A 26,604-nucleotide genomic window follows, 5' to 3' on the forward strand; every position below is an offset into this window, starting at 1 on the left:
GTAGGCTTGCATGCTTCAGTTCACCAGGAAAGAAGGGAAGAGCCATCAATCTTGCTGGATACTGGAGAGGTCAGAGTGCTTAGTCAGCTGTCCAATCAATTATCACTTGAACAGACTATGAGTTTTAGAAAGAGGACTATATGCTATTCTTTCTGACATCAGGGCTGCAGGTATTTACAACAGATTTAAGGGACGTGGGGAGACCAATGCAACCATGTAGAATGCACCTTGAAAGCAAAGCAAGTCTCTTTTTAATGGTCAAATGTCGGAAATATTTTGGAGGTTCAACAAACTTAAAAAAACCAAACTCCCTTAAAATCCACCACACAACATCATGCCCGTTTGCTCACTACGTTTCTCAGTTTCCTTATCCATCATTCTACTGCAGGGGTCGGCAACCTTTCAGAAGTGGTGTGCCAAGTCTTCATTTATTCACTTTAATTTAAGGTTTCGTGTGCCAGTCATACATGTTAACGTTTTTTAGAAGGTCTCTCTCTATAAGTCTATATATTGCATAACTAAACTATTGTCATATGTAAAGTAAACAAGGTTTTCAAAATATTTAAGAAGCTTCATTTAAAATTAAATTAAAATGCTGATCTTACGCCGCCGGCCCACTCAGCCTGCTGCCAGCCTGGAGTTCCATTCACCTAGGCCGGCAGCGGGCTGAGTGGGGCCTGCGGCCAGGACTCCGGCTGGCAAGGGGCTGGCAGCCAGAACCCCAGCCTGCTGCCACTCAGCCCGCTGCTGGTCTGGGGTTCCATCTGCGGGCTCTTCCCAGCCAGGGTCCCGGCTGTTGGCCCTGCTCAGCCCGCTGCTGGTCTGGGATCCCGGCCCTGTCCACACAGAGTGGGTACCTACCTTCTCCCTGGTTCTAGCCCATTCTCTTCCTCTCTCTCTGCACTGAGCTGAGGGTGGGAGTGCACAGGGCTGGGGGTGAACAGGAGAGCTGGCTGTATTTCAAGGAATCCCTGTTGAGGTTACAGGGACAAACCATCCCGATGAGTCGAAAGAATAGTAAATATGGCAGGCGACCAGCTTGGCTTAATGGTGAAATCCTAGCGGATCTTAAACATAAAAAAGAAGCTTACAAGAAGTGGAAGGTTGGACATATGACCAGGGAAGAGTATAAAAATATTGCTCGGGCATGTAGGAATGAAATCAGGAGGGCCAAATCGCACCTGGAGCTGCAGCTAGCCAGAGATGTCAAGAGTAACAAGAAGGGTTTCTTCAGGTATGTTGGCAACAAGAAGAAAGCCAAGGAATGTGTGGGCCCCTTACTGAATGAGGGAGGCAACCTAGTGACAGAGGATGTGGAAAAAGCTAATGTACTCAATGCTTTTTTTGCCTCTGTTTTCACTAACAAGGTCAGCTCCCAGACTGCTGCGCTGGGCATCACAAAATGCAGAAGAGATGGCCAGCCCTCTGTGGAGATAGAGGTGGTTAGGGACTATTTAGAAAAGCTGGACGTGCACAAGTCCATGGGGCCGGACGAGTTGCATCCGAGAGTGCTGAAGGAATTGGCGGCTGTGATTGCAGAGCCACTGGCCATTATCTTTGAAAACTCGTGGCGAACCGGGGAAGTCCCAGATGACTGGAAAAAGGCTAATGTAGTGCCAATCTTTTAAAAAGGGAAGAAGGAAGATCCCGGGAACTACAGGCCAGTCAGCCTCACCTCACTCCCTGGAAAAATCATGGAGCAGGTCCTCAAAGAATCAATCCTGAAGCACTTGCATGAGAGGAAAGTGATCAGGAACAGCCAGCATGGATTCACCAAGGGAAGGTCATGCCTGACTAATCTAATCGCCTTTTATGATGAGATTACTGGTTCTGTGGATGAAGGGAAAGCAGTGGATGTATTGTTTCTTGACTTTAGCAAAGCTTTTGACACGGTCTCCCATAGTATTCTTGTCACCAAGTTAAGGAAGTATGGGCTGGATGAATGCACTATAAGGTGGGTAGAAAGCTGGCTAGATTGTCGGGCTCAACGGGTAGTGATCAATGGCTCCATGTCTAGTTGGCAGCCGGTATCAAGTGGAGTGCCCCAAGGGTCGGTCCTGGGGCCGGTTTTATTCAATATCTTCATAAATGATCTGGAGGATGGTGTGGATTGCACTCTCAGCAAATTTGCGGATGATACTAAACTGGGAGGAGTGGTAGATACGCTGGAGGGAAGGGATAGGATACAGAGGGACCTAGACCAATTGGAAGATTGGGCCAAAAGGAATCTGATGAGGTTCAATAAGGATAAGTGCAGGGTCCTGCACTTAGGACGGAAGAACCCAATGCACAGCTACAGACTAGGGACCGAATGGCTAGGCAGCAGTTCTGCGGAAAAGGACCTAGGGGTGACAGTGGACGAGAAGCTGGATATGAATCAGCAGTGTGCCCTTGTTGCCAAGAAGGCCAATGGCATTTTGGGATGTATAAGTAGGGGCATAGCGAGCAGATCGAGGGACGTGATCGTTCCCCTCTATTCGACATTGGTGAGGCCTCATCTGGAGTACTGTGTCCAGTTTTGGGCCCCACACTTCAAGAAGGATGTGGATAAATTGGAGAGAGTCCAGCGAAGGGCAACAAAAATGATTAGGGGACTGGAACACATGAGTTATGAGGAGAGGCTGAGGGAGCTGGGATTGTTTAGCCTGCAGAAGAGAAGAATGAGGGGGGATTTGATAGCTGCTTTCAACTACCTGAAAGGGGGTTCCAAAGAGGATGGCTCTAGACTGTTCTCAATGGTAGCAGATGACAGAACGAGGAGTAATGGTCTCAGGTTGCAGTGGGGGAGGTTTAGATTGGATATTAGGAAACACTTTCACTAGAAGAGTGGTGAAACACTGGAATGAGTTACCTAGGGAGGTGGTAGAATCTCCTTCCTTAGAGGTTTTTAAGGTCAGGCTTGACAAAGCCCTGGCTGGGATGATTTAACTGGGAATTGGTCCTGCTTTGAGCAGGGGGTTGGACTAGATGACCTTCTGGGGTCCCTTCCAACCCTGATATTCTATGATTCTATGATTCTATGAAGGAGCAGGCTGGGGGTTGGGGTATAGGGTCTGGCCAGGAGCTAGAATGAGGGAGGGGGCCCAGGGTTGGGGCAGGAGGTTTGGGTGTGGAGTGCTTATCTGGATAGCTCCCATTTGGTGCAAGGGGTGTAGGTGGGAATGTGTGGGGGGTTCAGGAGCTCCCGTTTGGTGCTCAGGGTGGGGGTGGGAATGTGGGGGGTGCAAGGGTCAGGGCATGGGGTGTGGGGGGCTGGGTATGTGTGGGGGGTGCTCGAGTCATGGGGGGGCGCAGGAGTCAGGGCAAGGGGCTGGGGGTATGTGAGGAGGGTGCAGGAGTCAGGGCATGGGGTGTGGGGGGGCTGGGTATGTGTGGGGGTGCTGGAGTCAAGGCTGGGGTCGTGGAGGGGTGCAGGAGTCAGGGCAGGGGGCTGGGGTTATGTGAGGAGGGTGCAGGAGTCAGGACATGGGGTGGGGGGGGGCTGAGTACGTGTCGGGGGTGCAGCTCACGGCAGGGGGCTGGAAGGGATCTGCCCTGATTCCACCCCCCCTTTCCCAAGGCCCCATCCCCACCTCTTCTCCGCCTCCTCCCCGGAGCAGGAGCATGCTGGGCTCCACTTCTCCCCCTCCCTCACAAGGGCCATCAGCTGATTGCCGCAGGGAGGGAGAGGAGGAGGGGCAGGAACTCAGCGGGGGGGGGGAGCTCGCCTGCCCTGCAGCAGCAGCCGGCAGGACCAAGCTTCTTCATCTTGCCCCTGCTAGGGGGTGGGTGGAGAAGAGCAGGCCGGGGCGGGCAGGATTTTGAATGGCTCGCTGCTGCCTGCCGGGGTCCCGGCCTGGGTTCAGCAGCGGGCTGAGAGGGGCCCGCGACTGGGACCCAGCAGGCAGCAGCGTGCCATTAAAAATCGGCTTGCGTGCCGTCTTTGGCACACGTGCCATAGGTTGCCGACCCCTGGTATAGGCTAATGTCCCAGACCTCTTTTCTCTTTTTTCACCCCAACCTCTACATTTCTGTCTATTTATTAGCAACTGAAGAGAGGTGTTTAGAACAGAAATAATTTCTCACCCTTAACTATAGCATTTACTTCTGTACTACAAAGGCATTTTCTTCTGTTTCTGTCATCAGTGCATGTCACGTGTGTAAACAACAACAAAAATAACGGACTGGAAATTAATAAAAAGAAAGGAGTACTTGTGGCACCTTAGAGACTAACCAATTTATTTGAGCATGAGCTTTCGTGAGCTACAGCTCACTTCATCCGATGAAGTGAGCTGTAGCTCACGAAAGCTCATGCTCAAATAAATTGGTTAGACTCTAAGATGCCACAAGTACTCCTTTTCTTTTTGCAAAGACACACTAACACGGCTGTTACTCTGAAACCTGGAAATTAATAGTATTTGTTTCATCCAGTCGTTTATATTGGATTGATCTCACACAACAGGGATTCGTTTTAGAACAACGGTCTAGATAGGAAGTTATTATGCAGAGGTTTCTTTAACCACATTTGGTGCCTCTGTTCCCCATTTGTAAAATAAGGTGGTTCTTTTCTCTTTTACCTGGCCTGTCTCTGTAAATCTTTATTCTGCAGAGACATACGTGCTTAATATGCTGTGGGTGGGTGAAGTCAATGGCATTACGGACTGTGCATAAAGTCATACGCGTGTGTGTCATTGCAGGATTGGGGCCTGGGGCAAGGGGCTGTCTCCTACTCTGTATAAATATGATGTATACTGGAATGGAGCCCTGCTTTCAGTTGGGACTGCTAGGCGCTCCTGCCAAATTAATAATTGATGATTTTTCAATACACTGTGAATCCTCCGGTACCAGTGGTTTATTGATACATGAACCACACTGTAGAAAACTATAGCAGGGCATTGAAACCATGAGCTGCTGGGGTAGGGACCATCTTTCTCGAATGTCTGGAAAACACCTAGCACATTGTGGGGTCTGCTGGACAATAATAACAATGCTATAATGAGCCGTTATAGCATGGAATGCAATATCTGTCTCAATGTTCCGATGGTTTCTGATTATTGAACCTGGAGAATATCACTTCTCCCTCTGCAGAAAAGCTCCCCATCTAGAAAAGTGAGGGGGTTTCACCTGCATATACTGCTAGTTTAACATGCAGGGTCTGTGTAGAAGCCACACCAAAGAACAGATAGAGCTGCTGCTTGTGGGCAAATGTTGTCAACTTAGTGGGAGTGCTGTCTGGCTTTCCTAAGGGCTGGTGGTGTCGACCCCCCTCCCACAAACACAGCTCCCCTGCGGCTCTTGCTTTGTCACACACACCCTGGAAGGGGTGGAGAGCAGCTGGAAATGTGGTTATTCACCTGACACTGATCAGGTTTGTTCCCTTTTCTGCACATAGCATGAAGTCTCTTCTCCTGGCAGTAGTAAGAGCGACAGTGATCCTCTGGCTGCAGATTTTGCTTTGAATGCAGAACTGAAATACGTCTTTACATCACCGAGACCGTTCAAGAACTGAGGGTCACACGCACCTTCTGTCCTGTTCCTTTGCTTTTCCAAACCTCTCGTCTCAGAAGGGAGTTGTAGTACTTTTTGGATAATGCTTTTGGAGAAGTGTCTAGGATTTCTTTACTCCGGCTTCTGTCTGTGGGCATATGCGTTCATGTCCTTGATTAAAGGTAGGTTTCTTTTTACCTTGCCTCTGAGAAATTTATTTAGCCCTTTCCTGCTCCTATTTTCCTGGATTCAACTTGATTGAAAGTTTTAACCAATTGTTTAACTTAAAATAACCTTGTTGTGTAAAAGTCCAGTATACTAAATGTGATTGTTTATCAAACCAAATTTTAAGAATGTTTTTTCTTAAAAGATTTCATTCTCATTTGATTCAATGAGAAAATACCTCTAGAGTATCATGGAAAATAGGAGATAAAGTGATTTAGTGTTAAGCCACGCTTAACTAACAAGGACTAAAGATGTAGGGTTCTTTGCATGTTTTGTATTAAAATTTATGAAAGTTAGAGGTTTCTCACTAAATATTCATTTAGCTTCAGTTGTGTGATACATTTTTCAAAAGCACTTGTATGACTTTAGACCAGATGCCATCACTGAGTTTCAAAGGGACGTGCGCTCCCAAGTGACTTGGAAACTTTGGAAAATCCCACCCTTCATAGTTACCAGGACTCTATTATTGTGAATTACTGTATTGCTTTATATGGTACAAATAAAATGGGTTTTAACATTGAGACAAATGTGAAAATAAATGAAACCACTGGAACTGGGGAAGCTCAGAACACCTCCCTGCTGAACAACATCTTGCTTCAAAATGTTACTTTAGCTTATAGATCTAGGGCCAGGGCCATTAAAAAGCCAATAGATATTGTACTTTATCCAGAATATTTCAATCATGCTCTTCTTGATCTCATTCATACCTCGCTCCTCTTTAATCTCTGTCACTCTGGCTGGCAGGTGTCGCTTTTGCTCACTCTTCCTTACAGGCAAATGAAATAGTGTGGGGAAACACTGAGTTTTGTCCCAAGAGTCTTTTGAGGAGCAGCTCATTCTCCCACTTGCAAACTACATAGAGCATGGTTTCATGGGACACTGACCAAAGAGACAGGAGAGCTGAAAAAGAGATTGCATTTCGTTTGTAGTAGGTGCAAAAAATATGTAAACATAAAGAATATATAATCATTGATTTGAACCATCTTTTTGAGAATTTTCAGATTAGACATAACAAAATATAAGGTCATAGGTGGAATGTTAAAAATGTCTGTCCATAAATGGAAGAAAAAATCCTACTTACCAACATTTCAGATTCTAATATTGGTATAAAAATGTAGCAACAGTAGGCCTACAAATGATATGTCTCCTTTTGACAATGTCATGCTGCATAGCTCAGTTTGAGCCATACCTGGAGTCTGAAGTCAGCAAAGATCTCATTGAAAGTAAGACGCAAATGTTTAGATGAGGCTATTTAAGAGTTGGGAACAGTTTGCCAATGAATGAGGTAAATTCTCCATCAGTGGCAGTCTTGAAATCAAGTATGGGAGTCTTTCATTTAGATGTGCTTCAGTTCAACAGTGAGTCAGTGGGCTTGCTGCAGGGCTAGTGGGTGAAATTCTGGCCTTAATGGATATAATCTATTGGGTGGATAATAGATGCACCCTTGAAATAAATCTACAAGTGTATGAGATCTTCTTAGGATCTGAGCAATGGAATGCCTTGCAGTGGGCTGCTTTAGGATAGACGTGCGTATAATATTTGTCCTTGTTCACCTCATTTACATGTCTGGCTATGGCATGACCTGTTGAAGATGGAAGTGTTACCTACTCCTAAGATGGAACATTTACATTGATTTAAAGAACAGTTCCCGCTATTCTTAGGATCTGTTCAGTGTTTATGGGAGCCCTAGTGTAGACAAGGCTCTAGTGACCTGTTTTTACCACCATGTTATTTAAACCTGCTGGCAGTAAGTACAGTCGAATCAGGGGTAAAACTACAGGTCCAACTGCAGGAGCCTGAGCTGAACTATCTATACGGTTTAGGTACTTGTATGTTCCCTGTTTCCATAGTAATGGGGTCTCATGCTCTGTAACCTTTTTATCCTCACAACACCCCTGTGAGGAAGGGCAGTGCTTTTATATCCACTTCACAGATGGGAAACTGAGGCACAGACAGGCTAAACGTGTTGGCCCAGGTCACACAGGAAGTCTGAAGCACAGCCCGCACCCATTTAGTACCCTAACCGCTGGACTATTCTTTCTCTCCAGGGCTAGGGCTCCAGTGGGTGCTAACGTTCGTGTAGAAGAACTGGTGATAACAGTAATGAGAATTCCTTTTGTAAATATCCCATGTGTAGACAAGACTTTAGAGAAAAGGACCAAGATTGTCTCTCTACCTGCTACCAGTGGGGTGCATCACCAGTTTCCAAAAAGATTCGTAGCTCTTGGACTTTACTGGCTTAGTCACAGCTCCTAGACACTCACACACCAGCAGTAGCTCTTGGTGCCTGTTATAGTTCTGACCTTTCCTCCTTGTATCAGTTATCCACACTGTCTGGCTCAAGGCAGACACCCCTAACTGTGTGAAATTAGATTTCACCAACCCACTAACAAATGTGAACTCCCAAAGTATACAATAGTCTTATAATGGGTCACAGACTGTCCTCTTAGACTGGAGTTTCTATCTTGCCACCCAGGCCAGCTGGACTATGTGATAAATGGTCACAAAATATTCAAGTTGCTTCCAGTCCCAAGAGACGGGACCCTTACCTCACATCAATTGGTTCCTTAAATCTCACACCAAAGACAGTTGCTGTGTCCAATCCTGCAATAAATTATCTAAAGATTTATTAGTTAGGGAAAAGAATGAGTTATTTAAAGCAGGCAACGGATACACAAGTGACTTCAGTGAATGGTTTCAAAAGGTGATCGAAAGTTGTAATAAACCCTGATGTGAGGAATTCAGGCATCTGTGTCTCTTCCTGGAGAGAGTTAGCAATGCAATCAGCAAAGTCTCTGTCCTTTGATGCTACACAATACGTCATTTGCCTTCAATAGGCCATCTTGGGTGCTAGACAAGCACTTTACCTTAATCAATGCTGCTTTTCCTATTTGGTGAGTTACACAATTACAGAGGCTTACAATGCAAACGCTCCCTATAACTTTATACCATGGGCTATAGAGGTTATAGGTGAGATTAATACAGGCAGCATCCTACAAGCACTTTATAAAGTCTAGACACATTCTTATCAACTGAACCTCTAGTACCTATTTTGATAATGCTAATGCACAGGGAGCCAGACTGGTTCCCAGCTATGCATTTGTCAGCATTCAGTGAGGCCTGGGGCCTTGGCATGGGCTGGCACCTGGTCTGCCAGTGTCACACAGGCCTTTGGCACTTCTGGGCTAGGCTGCTGCCATACCCTCTACCTGGGGCCACTCTGCAGTCTTCTTCCACACTGTCCCCCTCCTGAGGGGCCTTTGTGAGCACAGCTCAGGCCTGTGCTGGCTCCCCAGCCCCACCCTTCATTTCCAAAGCAATTCAGACGTTGGTGTTACTCTTTTCAGTTCATGTCGGTAGTGTGGTGGTGCGCAGAGGCACCAGTCCTACGTGCAGAACAGCCACTGAGGCTGCAAGTCCCCTCTCTGGCTGAGCATCACTCAGTGCAGATTGCGGGGCAGGGAAAGCAAAGGTTCTTTTAAGCCCACTTTGTGATTTTCCAGTTCTTAAACCATCCAGGTGCTGGACCAGTCTCCAGTGCAAACTAGAGAAGCCTAAAGGCTGATCTGATCTACATCAGTTGTCAGCAACTCCCAGGGGCCATTACAGCTGACAGGGATCAGCCAGATGCAGGAATATCTTAGTTATGCCTCCTTGTACCTGGCCACATGCAGTCCTGCGTACCATTGGCCAGGAGGAGGGCCTTGCTATAGGAAGCGCTACACCGGTTCTGTCCCACTGGAGGATCCTCTAGGCAGAGGTCACTCCTGTAGGACAAAAAGAAAAGGAGGACTTGTGGCACCTTAGAGACTAACCAATTTATTAGAGCATAAGCTTTCGTGAGCCACAGCTCACTTCCTCAGATGCATATCGTGGAAACTGCAGCAGGCTTTATATATACACAGAGAATATGAAACAATACCTATTCCCACCCCACTGTCCTGCTGGTAATAGCTTATCTAAAGTGATTTCCAGCACAAATCCAGGTTTTCTCACCCTCCACCCCCCCACACAAATTCACTCTCCTGCTGGTGATAGCCCATCCAAAGTGACAACTCTTTACACAATGTGCATGACAATCAAGCTGGGCTATTTCCTGCATAAATCCAGGTTCTCACATCCCCCCCACCCCCATACACACACAAACGCACTCTCCTGCTGGTAATAGCTCATCCAAACTGACCACTCTTCAAGTTAAAATCCAAGTTAAACCAGAACATCTGGGGGGGGGTAGGAAAAAACAAGAGGAAACAGGCTACCTTGCATAATGACTTAGCCACTCCAAGTCTCTATTTAAGGCTTAAAATAGAGACTTGGAGTGGCTAAGTCATTATGCAAGGTAGCCTGTTTCCTCTTGTTTTTTCCTACCCCCCCCCCCCAGATGTTCTGGTTTAACTTGGATTTTAACTTGAAGAGTGGTCAGTTTGGATGAGCTATTACCAGCAGGAGAGTGCGTTTGTGTGTGTATGGGGGTGGGGGGGATGTGAGAACCTGGATTTATGCAGGAAATAGCCCAGCTTGATTGTCATGCACATTGTGTAAAGAGTTGTCACTTTGGATGGGCTATCACCAGCAGGAGAGTGAATTTGTGTGGGGGGGTGGAGGGTGAGAAAACCTGGATTTGTGCTGGAAATCACTTTAGATAAGCTATTACCAGCAGGACAGTGGGGTGGGAATAGGTATTGTTTCATATTCTCTGTGTATATATAAAGCCTGCTGCAGTTTCCACGATATGCATCTGAGGAAGTGAGCTGTGGCTCACGAAAGCTTATGCTCTAATAAATTGGTTAGTCTCTAAGGTGCCACAAGTCCTCCTTTTCTTTTTGCGAATACAGACTAACACGGCTGTTACTCTGAATCCTGTAGGACAGTTGCACAGAGAGTCATCCGGTGCCAACTTACAATGGATTTAGGGCTACTTGGCTCCACTGAAGAGATGCATCCCAACTGCACTGGAGACTTGGGCCCAGGGACTGCACCTCCCAAAGAGCTTAGGGTCAGAAAGGATGGGCCAGGCAAACAGCAAAGCAGAATGGCCAAAGTACGTCTTGTGAATTGCTTTTTAAAAAAATCAAATTGCACCAAACCATCAGCTGCCTCCTTCTTCCCTGTTGTCCACCTGGCCCAGCCAGCCTGAGAACCTGGGGTGGGGGCAAGGCTGGACAGAGTTAGGCGTTGGTATAGCCTCTCGCGTCCCCCTGCACACACACACACTTTTTCTTTTCCCTGCCTCATCCCCCAGCTGGTGTGGCTCCTGGGAATGGATGGTTTCCTATCTGAGTGTGCTGGGGATGGAGTCAGAGAGTTGGCTGCCCCCTCCCCCTTGCAATGCCCTGAATAGTCTGACCCACAGTGCCATTCCAGCCACAGCTGCTGAGAACAATTCCAGAGTGTTTGCTGTCAGTTCTGGCCAGTTATACGTCTACACGCTTGCCCTGCATCAATCTGGTATCTGAGCCCACTCCTACTGCCAGGCTTTGAGGTACCATGGTTATATGTGACAGGCAGAAAGCATGAAGATAGCTGTAGGAGAACCAGAATCGAGGTTGGGACAGCCAGCACTGCTGCTGGACTAGAGGGACTGATGTGATAAGAGAAGAGGGCAGTGCGATGGGTGGGACAGAGCTCTGAAATGCCTTGACTGTGAGAACTAGAAGCTTGAGCTTGATGAGGGGACAGAGAGGACAGCCAGTGCAGAGATTCACAGAGGTGGCAGTAGGCTCAGTCATATTTTTACAGCCCATTTGAAGAGCGTCGTGGGAGCAGCTGCTGGCTAGACCTTTCCTGAATGGGGCTCCAGGGAAGCCTTGCAGCCAAGGAGACACAGGGTCTCCAGAGCCAAAGAGCCTGAAGTTCCCTGGAGCTGGGCACGGAACCTCTCCCAATCCAGGCCTAAGAAAGGGAGTGTCCAGGGTGATATAGTTTGCTATGTGCCATGTTGTAGTAGCTAATCCCAGGATATTAGCAGTTGGCTCCTAAAGCGGATGTGTATTAAAGAACCCTTTACACGCCTAACTACCTGCTGTAATTACTGCTTGCCTTTGGCTGGAGATCCAAGGGGTACATTGAATGTGTTCATTTTCACCTCCACAGACCTAAATGCAACCCCTGCTAACCAGGAGTTTGGTGTCCACTGAATTATTTACTGTTTCACTTATTTTTTGCAAAGGTATACAATGTATTTTGGGCAAGGAGTGCTCCTAATGTGACAGTTTAATAGCATTTAAAAAATGCACCACAAGGTCGATTCAGCTGGATGCCCGGCCAGGGCAGGCTGGCTAGAATAGGAGGGGAGGAGGTGTGGTTTATTTCTCTGTGTAGTTATCAGTGCTCTAAGAATTGCAATAGATCCATGGCTGTTGATGTCCCAGGTGATGTGAAATCCAGCCTTGCCAGCTTGGATTTGCTAAGTGTGAGGAGCAAGCTCTGATACTTTATGAAACATATTATGTTTGGGTATTACATTATAGGAATCACTTGAAAGACCCATTCACCCAAGGAGGATGCTTTCCTAGGCAAGTTTATGTGAATCTCTGCACAATCTAAACTTTCATTTTAAAACTAAAATTAAGTCTTGTTGTAAAGATACTCTTTCAAATGTGACCTGAGTGTAACTGATGCAGTGCTGCCTTCCTGAGTCTGCAGGCACACGGTGCCTCAGGTGCAGTTTACAGCGTCTCTAAGCTGTAGCAGAGTGAAAACTGACCAGAGTCTGTCAATTTTCACTGCTGCTGGTGAGAACCCTGTGGGCAGAAGTAAAATTGACAAATCATTTTAGCTTCACTTTGCAGCTGCTGCTTTGGAAAGCTGTGAACATCACCAAAGGCAGGTGCTAGTGTTATTCACTAGGAAGGGGGGCTTAAAAATGAAGACTAGGGGACAGAAATATTTCCTGCCCAGTTTTTCAGACTAACTGGTATCAGTAAACATCTTGAACTTGAACTGCTTATCCATACAGAATCTCTGAACCTTTTGGGATTTGTTCATTGCTTGTTGAGTCACTGTAAAGACTCGCATGCTCTGAGATGCTTGAAGAAAGGGACTATATACTGTAAGTGCATATGGTGACATTTAATGCATATTCTTCATAGAAATATGCTTATGTATATAGCATAAATGCGATATATTTTATGCAAAATGGGTCTTGTAAGGTATCATTGGAAAGGTTATAAGTTACTGAATGTAATTATCCAATTTGTAGGCATGTATCATTTCTGTATATAAAGTTAGGAATATGGACTATGTAAGTAATAATTACAAGTGGGTGTGTACTTGGGAAACACCCTCCCAGACAACAGGCCATCAGCCTTTGTGGGCTGTTAGGAAGAAACAACAAGACTGTGAAGATACTAACCTCTCTCCTTCCTGAGAGTCATCCTGGGATGTAGCTGTGACACTACTAAGTCAGGTGGTCCTGTCACCTGGTACTAAACACCATCTTGGACTTCTAGTAATTTTCCACTAACAGGAGTGGGAGGTCAAGTTTGGGGAAACAAAAGATTCCTGCCTCATGTAAATTGTATTTAAGGCTGGGGAGGAAGGCAAACAGCATTCTCCTCCATTGCCTGCCCAAGAAGAAAGACTGCTCAAAATACCTGAATAGACAAAGGAACTAACCTGAGGGAAAAGGCAGTGGTGAGTCCAGAATAAGACAGGAGTCTAGTCTGTAAAGAGAAATACCTGGAACTCTAAGCTCTGGAAACTCTGCAACTTGCCTAAAAGAACATTTAGGGTAAGAAATTACTCCTTGAAATCAAGTATCAGGGGGTAGCCAAGTTAGTCTGTATCCACAAAAACAACAAGGAGTCTGGTGGCACCTTAAAGACTAAAAGACTTTTTTAGTCTTTAAGGTGCCACCAGACTCTTGTTGTTTTCTTGAAACTAGTCTCTTTAAGATCTTAAGCTTAGTTTACGTGTTTTGTTTTATTTGCTCAGTAATCTGCTTTGTTCTGTTTGCTATCCCTTATAATCACTTAAAATCTGCCTTTTATAGTTAATAAAGTTGTTTTGTTTATTATAAAACCCAGTTTGTGCAATTTCTAACTGGGGGGGGGGAAGAAGTTGTGCATGTCTCTCTTCACTTTGAGGGAGGGAGCAAATTCTTATGAGCTTGCGCTATGTAGCGCAAGACAATATACCTTTGGGTCTGCACTCCAAGGGAAGTGGGCACCTGAATGCTGGAGCAAGTCCCTTAAGCTGAGTCTTCCCATAGCTGATCTCAGTATCTGTGTCTTTCTGCAGCTGGGTGTGGCCCTTACCTGTGCATGTGCTAAAGGAGGTTTAAGAGCGGGGAGTGGGGCCACAGAGAAGGGGCGGGGCAGGGGCGTTTGGATTTGTGCAATTAGAAAGTTGGCAACGCTAGATGGAACAGTTTTTCTGTTGGAAAAAGCAGTTTCATCAAAATCAAAAAGTTTCATAGGCACACTTTTTGCTGTAAGATTTTGACAAAATTTTCAACCGGGAAAAAAGTCAAAACAGTTTATTTTGAGTTTCTTGGTTTCAATAATGTTGAAACATTTCATTTTGTCTATCTTTTCAATTCCTTTTTGTTTTTGACTTCATATTAAAATAGTTTAATATAAAATAAATGTAATCTATAATGTTTTGCCTTTATCAAAATGAAATGTTTCAGTAGTTCCAAACTGAAATATTTTGATAGTTCTGAACTGAAATTTAGGAGGGATTTTCAGGTTACAGGAAATTATGAAAATACAGCTTTTTGTTCCAATTCAGAATGAAAAAAAAAACATTCAAAACTTTAGACTTTCTCACTGAATGGAAATTCCATTCTCCGACCAGCTCTAATAATAATCCTAATAGAATCAAACATCCAATATTGATTTAAAGACTTCAAGTGATGGTGTGACAGAATGCACCCCTGCATTCACACCCTACACACTATTGTAATAATCATTGTACAAGTATACCTCATAAAGTAGCATTTGAAAACTCATAACTTGCTAATCAGTATCATCCTGGTAAAATATGAGTGGCAACATTATATGTGAGGTTGTAAGATTCCACTGTGTGCTGTTATTAACACATGTTCCAAACTGAGGTTTGGCAAACAAGTCTGTTCTAAACAAAGGAATGTGTGCTCTGTTAATTTGCATTTAAGCAGTAAACAGTCATCAGGCAGGAAGGGAAACAAAGGAAGCTCAAACAGGTGAGGAAAAAAGCAGCAGGGAACATCCTTCCACATACTCTTTCTCCTAGTGCCTAGCTGGAAATGTTTTTCAAGAGAGGGTCTGTAACTATACAAAGGAGGAACAAACACCCCATAGGGCCCCTTTCTCTCTTCCTGCCCTTCACGGCACCTGAAGTGACAAAGGAAGCCTTGGTTGGACTCTGAGAGAAGGAGACCTGACCTAAGAAGTTTGTTCAGTAAGACTGATGAAAGCATGTGGTGAGAAAACTTTGCTTTGAATTTAATATAGTTCGTTAAGTTAGGCATCAGTAAGCATTTTATCTTTATTTTTCTTGTAACCATTTCTGACTTTTATGCCTCATTACTTGTACTCACTTAAAATCTCTTTGTAGATAATAAATGTGTTTTATTGGTTTAGCTAATCTAGTGTGTTTAAACGAAAGTGTCTTGGAAACTCCTTTTGGGATGGCAAATTGTGTGCTTATTATTCTTTTAAAGAAATAACAGACCTTAAATAACTTGTATTGTCCAGGAGAGGGCTGGGAGTGTGCTGGGGTCACCTTGCAATATAACCCAGGCTGGTGAGAGCCAGAGTGTAACCCAAGTGTGGCTGGCAGGCTGCAGTTACACACAGACACTCAGGGTGTGGCTTGCATGCTGGAAGGCTGTTTGTGAGTGACCCATGTGGGAGCTACTTCAGCAAGGCATTGTAAGGCACCCAAGGTTGCAGGCCAGAGGTGACACAGCTGCTCATTAGTCTAGATTGTACCCTGATTTGTCACAATTGGTTAATCCACCACATCCCTAGGCAAGTTGTTCCAATGGTTATTTACACTCTCTGCTAATAAGTTGCATCTTACTTCTATTCAGAATTTGTCTAGCTTCAGCATCTGACCAGTGGACCTTGCTATGCCTTTATCTGCTAGCTTAATAAGCCATCTTCTATCAAAACTGTGCATTCAAGTGTTAGTGCACCAAAAGTCTGCATTAACAAGTGGAGGCTGGGTTGAGGACCCAGTGAAAATCAGGCCTGAAATTTTCTCTCTCCTTTTTCCTGCCTCTTCAGCAACTGCTTTCTGTTAATTTTTGTCAATACAGGTTGCTCGGCATGTGAACCAGAAGAACGTTTATTTCAAAAACTTTTCTCCCATTACAACCACTTCATCAGACCGGTGGAAAATGTATCTGATCCTGTGACAGTACATTTTGAAGTGGCAATTACACAGCTTGCAAATGTGGTAAGATTAATTACAGAATGCTTAAAAGATACATGGGTGCTGATTTTATAAGTTTAAAAGAACAATTGCAGGCACATAATTTACACACACAATTGCATGTGCAATCAGAGTGGTTGCACATGCAAATAGCCATTTAAATGTCTCATGTGTGTGCAGACCTTGCCATTTTCTTTGCATGTTGTATAGACATAGTTCTGTAATCTTCAAGGCTCAGATGATTAGAAGTTTCTTGAGTTAATGGCCCAAGATGTACAAGTGCAGAATCTGATTAAACTGTACACTTTTGTGGGTGGTTTAAAGGTAACTTTTCTGGGTTTCAGGGATTTTCCTGTTTTCTTTTTCTCTGTCACAAACACTCACTGACACATAAGTGGGGCTATATTTTTGGATATTGAAAAATCATAAGCCAGCCTGTTGGATTTTATCAACTAAGGGGCAGATTTTCCAAGGTATTTAGGTGCCTAAAGATATACATGGGCACCTGTGGGGTTTTCAAAAGTGCGTAGGCAGCTGCCTCCCAATGGGCCTAGGTGCATTTGAAAATCCTCTTAGGCACCTAGCTGCATCTTTAGGTACCCAAATACCTTTAAAGTCTGGCCCCAAATGCTTAACTTTTATTACCCACCCAAAGTAAGGCCTGGTCTACACCTAAAACTTAGGTCAATGAAAAATGTTACACTCGGAGAGCTATAGTTAGGTCAACCAGTGTAGACACAGCTAGGTCTATGGAAGAATTCTTCTGTCATCCTACTTACTGCCTCTTGGAGAGGTGAATTAACTACATCGATGGGAAAAATCCCTTCTGTCAATGCAGGAAGCAACTATGCTATTCTCCTACCTGGCATAGCGGCAGCTCCGTAGTTGTGCCCCTGTAGCAGCTGTAGTGTAGAAAGGGCCTAAGTGTCTCACGGATAGGCTGCTATTTGCAATTAACGCATGTTCCCAAGCCTCTGCAATCTCTCTCGCTAGGGCCCCAATCCAGCACCCATTAAATTCAGTACTAGAGGGAGTACATTTACATTAGAGATTCTCATTGGCATGACTGCATCCAGTTACACTGGTGCAGTTTTCCTTAAGGCTGACAGTGCATTGCATGGTATATTGTATTGTGTAGATGCAGTAAATTAAACCTTCAGTCCAGCAAAACACTTAAACACCTGTGTAACTTTGTGTCTGAGTAGTCCCGCTGACTACAATGGGACTACTTGTGTGCTTAAAGTTAGGCATGTACTTCAGTACTTTGCTGGATCAAGACCTATATGTGTCTTGGTTTCTGTCTGTGTTGGGCTAACCTGTAACTGTCTCAGGATGCTGTAATTGATTTGTGGGATTGAAAAGTCTACATCTATTTATTTATCTCTAGGATGAAGTCAATCAGATTATGGAAACCAACCTGTGGCTGCGACACGTAAGTGTCAGAATTGTGTTTTGCACCAACCCTAGGCTTTGAATGTGTGTGTTGGCATGAATTTGATCTAAAGAATAAACATCTCCTTTGTAACAGTGTCTTCAGAGATACACGCTAGGTCTACATTGGAAACGTTGCAGCAGCAACACTGCCGCTGTATTGCTCGCGGAATTCGTTCGTCAACCTAGCAATGTTTACCCTGAGGCTTAGGTCATCTTAATTACATTGCATGGAGCATGACATTTTAACTACCTAGTGTAGAGCAGCCCACAGATCTGTAGACCAGCCCACAGATCAAGAGAACTCAGTCTAACCAAGGGCACATTTGAAATGTTTTATAACTTAAGTACCATAATATTTAAAATTATGTAAAGGGTTCTCCCACATTTCTATTGTGTATTATTCCCCACCAAGTGTGTTACCGTGCATTTCATCTGCTACATTTCAGTCATTGGGCTTGGCCTATGCACAGTAGGGACAATTGAATATGCAGGTCTGCACACAGGGAGGAATAATTTCCTAAGAGCAATTTAAATGCCTGATTAATCTGGAAGCCAATAATTTTGGGTGCTTCACAGAGCAATCGTATTTTCTCAGATTTTCCAAACATTCAGGGAGATATTAGCTTGTGCTCCCAATTGTGCAGACAGGTAAACTGTGATGTTGCTCAACAGCATACCCGTTCCTTCCTGAGTAAACCCACACTTGCACTGCCTGCGTAGCTTCCTGCAGCCTCTTTGCTCTTCATTCCAACAAAAAGAACTGTGGCCACCAAAGAGAGATACTTGTTCCACTGAAAGAAGTCAGGAGGTAACATTTACTTGTATGCTTTCCTAGCAGGGTAGAAACGTCATTTATCTCTCCTCTGTGTGTGTGTCTGTCTGTACAGAGGGACTGTGATTTTTCAAAAGAGAAGTTAAGGTGCCCAACTCCCACTGAAATTCAGTGGGGTTTGGGTGCCTAACTCCTTTAGGCTGCTTTGAAAAGCTCAGCCATTCCGTTTAATGGCACTCTTTGTGTGGCCCAGCAAAGGTGCTCTCCTGTGCTAGGTAGGACTAAAGGATTGGCCGTGAGCCCCACAGGAAGGTGGTGTGCTCCAGTGAAAGAGCACTTGGCTCAGCCATTGACTTGCTCGGTGACCTTGGATAAATTACTTCCCCTCTCTGTGTCTTTGTTTCCCCTTCCTTGCTTTGTCTGCCTTGTCCATATAGACTGTAAATCCTCCAAGACAGGGACTGTCCTGTATGTGTATGTACAACCCTGACCTTGGATGGGCCTCTAGGCAGTACTGTAATCATAAGGACAGCAGGCCCCATGTCTCCTGCCTGCATGGCAGAAGGATCTCCACACAAGATTTGCATAGGTCAACGTGGCTGGTGGCTATGGAGCAACGGCAAGCCAGAAGACAGGCCACAGCAATGATCCACAGGAGTTAGAGCCATAACCCTATGCAAGTGAGGATGGCGTAAACATCAGCAGTACTCTTGTATACTGTACACACGACTGTTAAGTTAATTAACTTAAGAGGCTGCATTGCATCCTAAAGCTCTCAAAATGCTGGGCCTTAGCTTCCTAGGGGTGCACTGCACCTTTTCCAGGCAAATCTTTAAGCACAAGTTAAAAACACTAGGCTTTAAATAATTATTTTTCCTTCCTTTAGATTTGGAATGACTATAAATTGCGATGGGATCCAATGGAATATGGTGGAATTGAATTTGTCCGGGTGCCAGCGGATAAAATTTGGAAACCTGATATCGTCTTGTATAACAAGTATAATGCTTTTTACGTTTGCCATCTTTCAAAGGTCACCGTTTTATATAAGATGCTGTTTCACTTCCTTGTTCGTATTGTTTACACTTGTGTCGTTTGTATTTCTAGTGCTGTTGGGGATTTTCAAGTAGAAAGCAAGACCAAAGCTCTTCTTAAATATGATGGGGTGATCACTTGGACTCCACCTGCTATTTTTAAAAGCTCCTGTCCTATGGATATCACATTTTTCCCCTTTGATCACCAGAATTGTTCACTGAAGTTTGGCTCCTGGACATATGACAAAGCCAAAATTGACCTCCTGATTATTGGATCCAAAGTGGATATGAATGACCTTTGGGAAAACAGTGAATGGGAAATAGTTGATGCTTCTGGCTACAAACACGATATAAAATATAATTGTTGTGAAGAGATCTATACAGATATAACATACTCCTTTTATATCCGAAGGCTACCCATGTTTTACACCATTAATCTGATCATTCCCTGTCTCTTCATTTCATTCCTAACTCTGTTAGTCTTTTACCTTCCGTCTGACTGTGGGGAGAAGGTGACCCTCTGCATCTCAGTGCTACTTTCTCTGACTGTATTTTTGTTGGTGATCACAGAGACAATCCCATCAACCTCTCTGGTAATTCCACTGGTTGGCGAATACCTGCTCTTCACCATGATATTTGTGACCCTATCAATTGTCATCACAGTGTTTGTGCTGAACATCCATTACAGGACTCCAACCACACACACCATGCCCAAATGGGTAAAAAGCATCTTTCTCAATCTCCTGCCTAAAGTCCTGATGATGACGAGACCTCTAGACCCACAGAAGGAAGCCAGCTCTAAAAAGAGTAAAAAAGGGCTTGCCACTAAATCTGGCAAAATGAAGCAATATGGAGACGTTAAATTATACAAGGAGAGGAGATGCTGCCACTGTGACAAGGTGAACGAACTTGCTACCGGCAAAAGAAGATTGAGCCCTCAGCCCATGGAATGGGGGATGGAGCACGTCAAGTACTCCGCTGAAGTCAGCGAGGTAATCAGCAGTGTTCAGTTCATCGCTGAAAATATGAGGAGCCAAAACGAAACTAAAGAGGTAAGAGGGCTATTCGCACTGCCTGGGCTGCACTGTGAACCGTCCACTCCCGGCAGGGAGCGGTTGTGTGCATGAGTTGTCCCATTGAAGTCACCGGTGCTGTTCTGTACCTCTCCAAAAAGCTATCAGATTTGTTTAGAGTGGTTTGTTTAGTGTTGCTGCTTAGTGTTCAGGGTTCTGCCGGTGTCTCTATGTTTACAGACTTCACTCCTAGAATGGACCCACCGACTGGACCCACCCGTGTACATAGGTTCAGATTTCCCAAATAGTCCCTTACCAGCTGTCAAGGTTCCTTCCCCACTCTGAACTCTAGGGTACAGATGTGGGGACCTGCATGAAAACCTCCTAAGCTTACTTTTACCAGCTTAGGTTAAAACTTCCCCAAGGTACAAATTAATTTTACCCTTTGCCCTTGGATTTCCACTGCCACAACCAAACTTTATCGGGGTTTACTGGGAAAATGTAGTTTGGACACGTTTTTCCCCCCAAAATCCTCCCAACCCTTGCACCCCACTTCCTGGGGAAGGTTTGGTAAAAATCCTCACTAATTTGCATAGGTGACCACAGATCCAAACCCTTGGATCTTAAAACAATGAAAAAACATTCAGTTTTCTTACAAGAAGACTTTTAATAGAAATAAAGGAATCACCTCTGTAAAATCAGGATGGTAGATACCTTACAGGGTAATTAGATTCAAAACATAGAGGATCCCTCTAGGCAAAACCTTAAGCTACAAAAAAGACACACAGACAGGAATAGTCATTCTATTCAGCACAGCTCTTTTCTCAGCCATTTAAAGAAATCATAATCTAACACATACCTAGCTAGATTACTTACTAAAAGTTCTAAGACTCCATTCCTGTTCTGTCCCCGGCCCAAGCATCAGACAGACACAGACCCTTTGTTTCTCTCCCTCCTCCCAGCTTTGAAAGTATCTTGTCTCCTCATTGGTCATTTTGGTCAGGTGCCAGCGAGGTTACCTTTAGCTTCTTAACCCTTTACAGGTGAGAGGATTTTTCCTCTGGCCAGGAGGGATTTTAAAGGAGTTTACCCTTCCCTTTACATTTATGACACCAGCGCTTTCACAGGCCTACATTTTCCTCAGTGGCTCGTGATTTTGGGAGCCTCCATTTTTGGGGGCCCAACTTGAGACGCCTTAAAAGGGGCCTGATTTTCAGAGCGTGGGTGCTGGTCACTTTCTGAAAATAAGGCCCCTTTAAGGGGTTTCAAGTTGGGCTCCCAAAAACAGAGGTACCAAAATCACTAATGGCTGTTTGAAAATTGTGGCTGCAGAGGTCTCAGTTTCTTCGTGGCTGTCCAACCCTTTCTCTTTAGTTAAGGTATGTTAGACTTTGCCACCCACATCCGTTACTAGCACCTCTCTTCCTGCCCATTTATTTGTAGAACCCTTCTTCTTCCCTAGAATCCCAGCACAGTATCACCTCAGTCTACTATTTGTGGCCTGTGTCTTTCCCGGCAAGCTTTAACTGACGCTGTAATCTTGTGTAGCAGACTCAGGACTCCTCTGCTGGGAGTTCAAAGGGCTTTTCTTCCTTGCATGCTGCTTTCTCACAGCAGTTATAATGGGTTCTAATGCTTCCTTCTACGCCCCTCACTCACAAGGGGCTCAGTCTTAAAAAGTGCTGAGAGGAGGGTTGGCAGTTAAGGTGCAGAACCTGGATTCAGTTCGTACTTCTGCCACAGACGTCCTATGTGCCCTCAGGCAAGTCACTTAGGGTCGAGTCACCAAGAAACATAGGTGTAGTGATGCTGAGTGTCACATTTAGGCCCTTAGAAGATCACTGGGATTAACAAAGCCTGGGTTATGTACCTAAGCTCCGTATGCAACGAATGGGGAGAAGTAGGTGCCTTAGAATGGAATGGGATTCACAAAAGCCATCATGCTAGGTGGCTCCTCACCAGAGGCCAAGCCGAGGGCTGAGTGCTAAGCCCCGCCTCCCTCTGCCTGGGATTCTCAACAGGTTTGGGGGTGGAGGGATTAAGTAACTAAAAATAAGAAGGGTTTTAAAAACAAGACTCGGTGTTCGGCTAATGGGTTTGCTTGTGCAGAATAATGAATCTTTATCCAAACCGAGACAGATGTCATAGGATGTGATGCTCTGAGGGCACAGTTTAGAATTCTAGGACCTCAAGGGCCGGATCCTCAGCTGGTGTAAATCAGGGCAGCTCCACTGAACTTAATGTGGCTTCGATGGTTTATACCAGCTGACCATCTGGCCACCAGCGTTTGCAGAGAAGGTAAGCGGAGGGCCAGATTGTGGGTCTGAAGGAGCTGGCTCCCCAGAAGGGTAGGGGCTTTTGAGCAGGGCGAGATTAAGGCAGAGGCACAACAGGCCATACCTAAGGCTCCTGGAGTCACATGAGCTTGGAGTCCCAACTGTCATTTAAAAAAAATTGTTTCAAGCCCTGGTGGATGCCAAGAAAAACCTGGAAATATGACCTATTGTCACTGATGCCTGCCTGAGTCTGCAGACAGTCTGAAATGATAGCTCTAAGGGATGTGAGTTGTCCCAGACAGCTCAGCTCTGAAAGCTGCTGCCAGCCCAAGAAGGGTCAGGGCCATGGTGTGGGGCTGGGATCATCGCTGTCCCATGTGCGGTGTGCCTATGGCCCTGGCTTGCCACTCTGCAGAAGGACCCCCAGGAATTCTGGCACACTAGGCCAGAGTGCGGACTGGAGCCTGAGGAAGTGAATGCTGGATCGGGGGCTGTGCCACCCTTTGAAAGGGTGTGGCATGCATGTCTTTCCCTCCACAGTGTAACATTGCATTACCAAACTCTGTAACCAGTGCTTGTGGACTATGCTAGGGCAGGTTCACTGGTGCATTTCAGCTAACCCGAGATGACAGCAGCTTTGCATCCCGGGGAATTTTGCTTCAGTTCAAAGCGGGGGGGGGGGGGAATTCTTGGGCAAGCTTTGACTTAATCCTTCGTACTCATCAGAACACCGCTTGCTGCTCAGGCCCAGCATGGAGAGAAGGCTGGAAGGTGTCAAAAGCCGGTGTCAAAAGAACAGCAGCACTTTAAAATGTGGACAAAGGGTTACAGGAATTGGGGCTGTAAAAGCGGCTGTATTTGCACTCACACAGAGCACAGCAGCAACCTTTGGAAGGAGAAAAAGTGCCCTAAAAATGAGAAACAAGGTGGGTGAGATAATGTCGTGTATTGGGCCAACTTGTGTTGGTGAGAGAGACAAGCTTCCGAGCTTACACTGAGCTCTTCTTCTGGGCTGGGAAGGGAACCTCACAGCTAAATGCAAGGTGGAGCACATGGTTTGCATGAGTAGGTCCATCTGGTCCACCTTGCATTTAGCAGCAACGTTCAGAGTTAGTTTGCCAGCCCTGACGAAGAGCTCTGGGTAGCTTGAAAGTTTGTCTCTCCCCGAACAGATCTTGGGCCACTAAAAGATTTTGCGTCACCCGCCTTGTCTCTCTGCTATCCTGGGACAGACCCGGCTACCACAACCCTGCATATAAAACTGAGAAGGCCGCTGAAAAGGGAAGGAGACATGAAAGGGACAATGTCAGCTCAGAGTTAGCCACAAAAAAATTAATATTCCAGGGCTAAGTACCAGTGAAAAGGAGCCTCAGAAGGCCTGGGTGGGTCAGTTTGGTTTGGATACAGCTTCTCTATTATAGTTACTTTCTGAACTTGCTGAGTCAGCAAAACGGGGCTCAAAATCTTGCAGAAACAGCCTCTCTCATGTGAGTGCCAGTTGGTCCTGCTGATGTGCTGGCCAGAAATATCGTAAGAACAGGGCAGAGGCCAAAAAATGCACCGCGCCGGTCTGAGGCCTGACATAAGTGCTACTGCTGCTTTGTTTTCACTTTCAATTTGATGGTTTTGCTACTAATAGGTGGCGATGGTTTAAGGCAGGATTTTAAAGGGCAATAGCATCCTGTTTGGTGTGTAGTCCATTCATTGTCCTGAAAGCACTTAGGCTCCGATTCAGGAAAGCACTTGAGGACATGCTTGGCTCAATCATTTAAGAACTTTGCTATACATTACAGGTCTGATTCCCCATTTTGGACTGACATTGGTGGAGTTTGACCAGGATAACTCTGGAATATCACAGTGGTGAATCAGGCTGCAGATGTGAACTGTCTCTTGAATCAGCCATTGGGCCAAATTCTTCTATTACACCAGTAGAAATCTGGGGGAACAAACTCCATTTGCTTCACTGGATTTCCAACAGTGTAACTGAGAGCAGGGTTTGACTAATTGCCTCTATTTTCTTATTTGTTGCAACCTTTTTACTCTTTCCTTTTGTAGGCTTTTGAGCTTTTTGGTTTTTATCCTAATCCTGAACTAATCAGATTGATTCTTATAGCCCATATTTTTTCCCTGCCTTGAAGTCTTAGAGTCAAATTCTGCTCGCCAGTTCATCAGTTACCCTGGATTTACATGGGTGTACCTGACACAGAATCTGACCCTATGGCTATCATCTACCCTGGTTCTGTTGTTTGCAGCTGATGTGCCTATTTAAAGGAGATGCAACAAACTTAGCCAAGGGTTTGCAGTTGTGTCCAAGATTTTTCAAAAGTCATTTGTGACTTTTGAGAGCCCAACTTTAGGCACATTGAAGGGCTGAGTATTCACCCTCAGGAAATCAGGCCCCTTTGAGCACCCAAAAATTGAGGCAAGTCACTTTTGTAAATTTCATAGCTCGTGTATATTCTTCTTCCCGACGCTCACAAGCCTCTTACTCAATACAATTCTTTCTAGCAGGGGATCAAATGAACCCATCACATGTATAGTATGTTTAATGTGGTGTATCCTTTCTTTTCTGCATTGCAGGTGGAGGATGACTGGAAATACGTGGCTATGGTGATAGACAGGGTGTTCCTTTGGGTGTTCATCGTTCTCTGTATGTTTGGAACAGGAGGGTTATTTCTGCAACCACTGATAGCAGACACATAATTCCAAGAATGCTGGTTGGTTTTTGTTTTGTCCGATTCCCTACTTTTTTGGAGATCCACCCATCTCCTCCACTTTCTCTGTTACACTTGGCTCATCCTCCAAGGGTCCATCTGCAAAGGGCTGCTGTTAAGGTGATTTTCCCTCTGGCTAAGAAGTGGCTTCCCCTTCCAACTGTCAAAGGGAGAGAGAAGGCATTTCACCCTGCAGTCAGTTTCAGACTGTCGCATATCTTCGTCGAGTGCCCGCTGACTGACTTCAACAGCAGGCTGCCAGCTCTCCACCTGGCTGATGACACCATTCAATGACTGGGCATGTTGCACATACGCTGATGATCCCTTTGGGGACCTCTGTGGCAATTCCTGCTCCCCTAGGGGGAGATTTTCAAAAGCGCCCAGTGTCGGCCTACCTTTGCTCCAGCAGAAGCAGAGCTAGGCTAGTGGGAATTTTACCATTGCCTCCACTGAAGTCAGAATTAGGCCAGCATTGGACCCTTGGAAAATCCCCTGCTTCTGCTCACAAGCGCACCCTAAACTTTGTATGTGTTTATTTTGCTGTCTTTATATCCACTTAGTACTCTTCACTACAGCACTCGGATTACGCACGACAGTCCAGCTGAATGTGTTGATGTTTTGTTGTATTCTTACAGTGAAGCCATCAATATGAATAAAAGTACTATAAAAACCAAAATATGACCGGAGTGGTCAACAGGCGGACCATGGGCCAAATCCAACCCGCCAGATGCTTTTGAATGAACCCTGAAATCTTTTTATTTACTTGTCATTATTATTATTATCATTATCATTATTGTTAATTTTTTTATTATTTTCTCTGGAATTTGGACCTTGACTATACTTTGACCAAGAAATTTGGACCGTGACAAAAAATAATTGACTACCCCTGAAACAGACTAATGTGGACCCAATTCAGGAAAAAGCTCTCCATCTTCTGCATTGTGGATACCCAACTTAAAGTCCTGATTCAGCGAAGCTGTTAATCACGTGGCTTAATTTTAAGTTTATGAATAAATTCCATGGAAGTCAACCAGATGTAAGCAAATGCTTCAGTCCTGCAAAGACATGTGCTTAACTTTTTGCACTATAGATAGGCCCATTGACTTCAGTTATACCATTCACAGTGGATAAAGTTAAACATGTGTGTAAATTGAGCCTAAGTGGCGGGTTTTTTTACACCTTTTGCTGGTTTCCCACAAGGTCTCTGCCTGGACATGTTCCTAAGGACTCGAACCTGCATTCCTTACTAAGAGACAAAATGTCCATTGAAGTCAGTGGATGTTTTTAGCGATACAAGCAATGGATCCTGCC

General features: G+C 45.0%; 1 protein-coding gene across 1 annotated transcript; it reads left to right on the forward strand.

The window, feature by feature from the left end:
* The first annotated feature begins 5,568 nt into the window (after positions 1-5,568).
* CHRNA6 (cholinergic receptor nicotinic alpha 6 subunit) lies at positions 5,569-25,628 on the forward strand. Its single transcript, XM_084627886.1, has 6 exons — positions 5,569-5,648; positions 15,938-16,077; positions 17,441-17,485; positions 19,146-19,255; positions 19,364-20,342; positions 25,160-25,628. The coding sequence occupies exons 1-6, from the start codon at positions 5,570-5,572 to the stop codon at positions 25,280-25,282; spliced, it is 1,476 nt and encodes a 491-aa protein (XP_084484012.1). The 5' UTR covers position 5,569; the 3' UTR covers positions 25,283-25,628.
* The last annotated feature ends 976 nt before the right edge of the window (positions 25,629-26,604 follow it).

Source organism: Lepidochelys olivacea (genome assembly GCF_965140295.1).
Source record: "Lepidochelys olivacea isolate rLepOli2 genome assembly, chromosome: 5".
Lineage (NCBI taxonomy): Eukaryota > Metazoa > Chordata > Testudines > Cheloniidae > Lepidochelys > Lepidochelys olivacea.

Coding starts and splice junctions, on each gene's coding strand:
- CHRNA6 (XM_084627886.1), top strand. CDS start 5,570: ATGCTTTTGGAGAAGTGTCTAGGATTTCTTTACTCCGGCTTCTGTCTG. Junction 16,078..17,440: donor TTACACAGCTTGCAAATGTG/GTAAGATTAATT, acceptor ATTTATCTCTAG/GATGAAGTCAATCAGATTAT. Junction 19,256..19,363: donor GATATCGTCTTGTATAACAA/GTATAATGCTTT, acceptor TTGTATTTCTAG/TGCTGTTGGGGATTTTCAAG.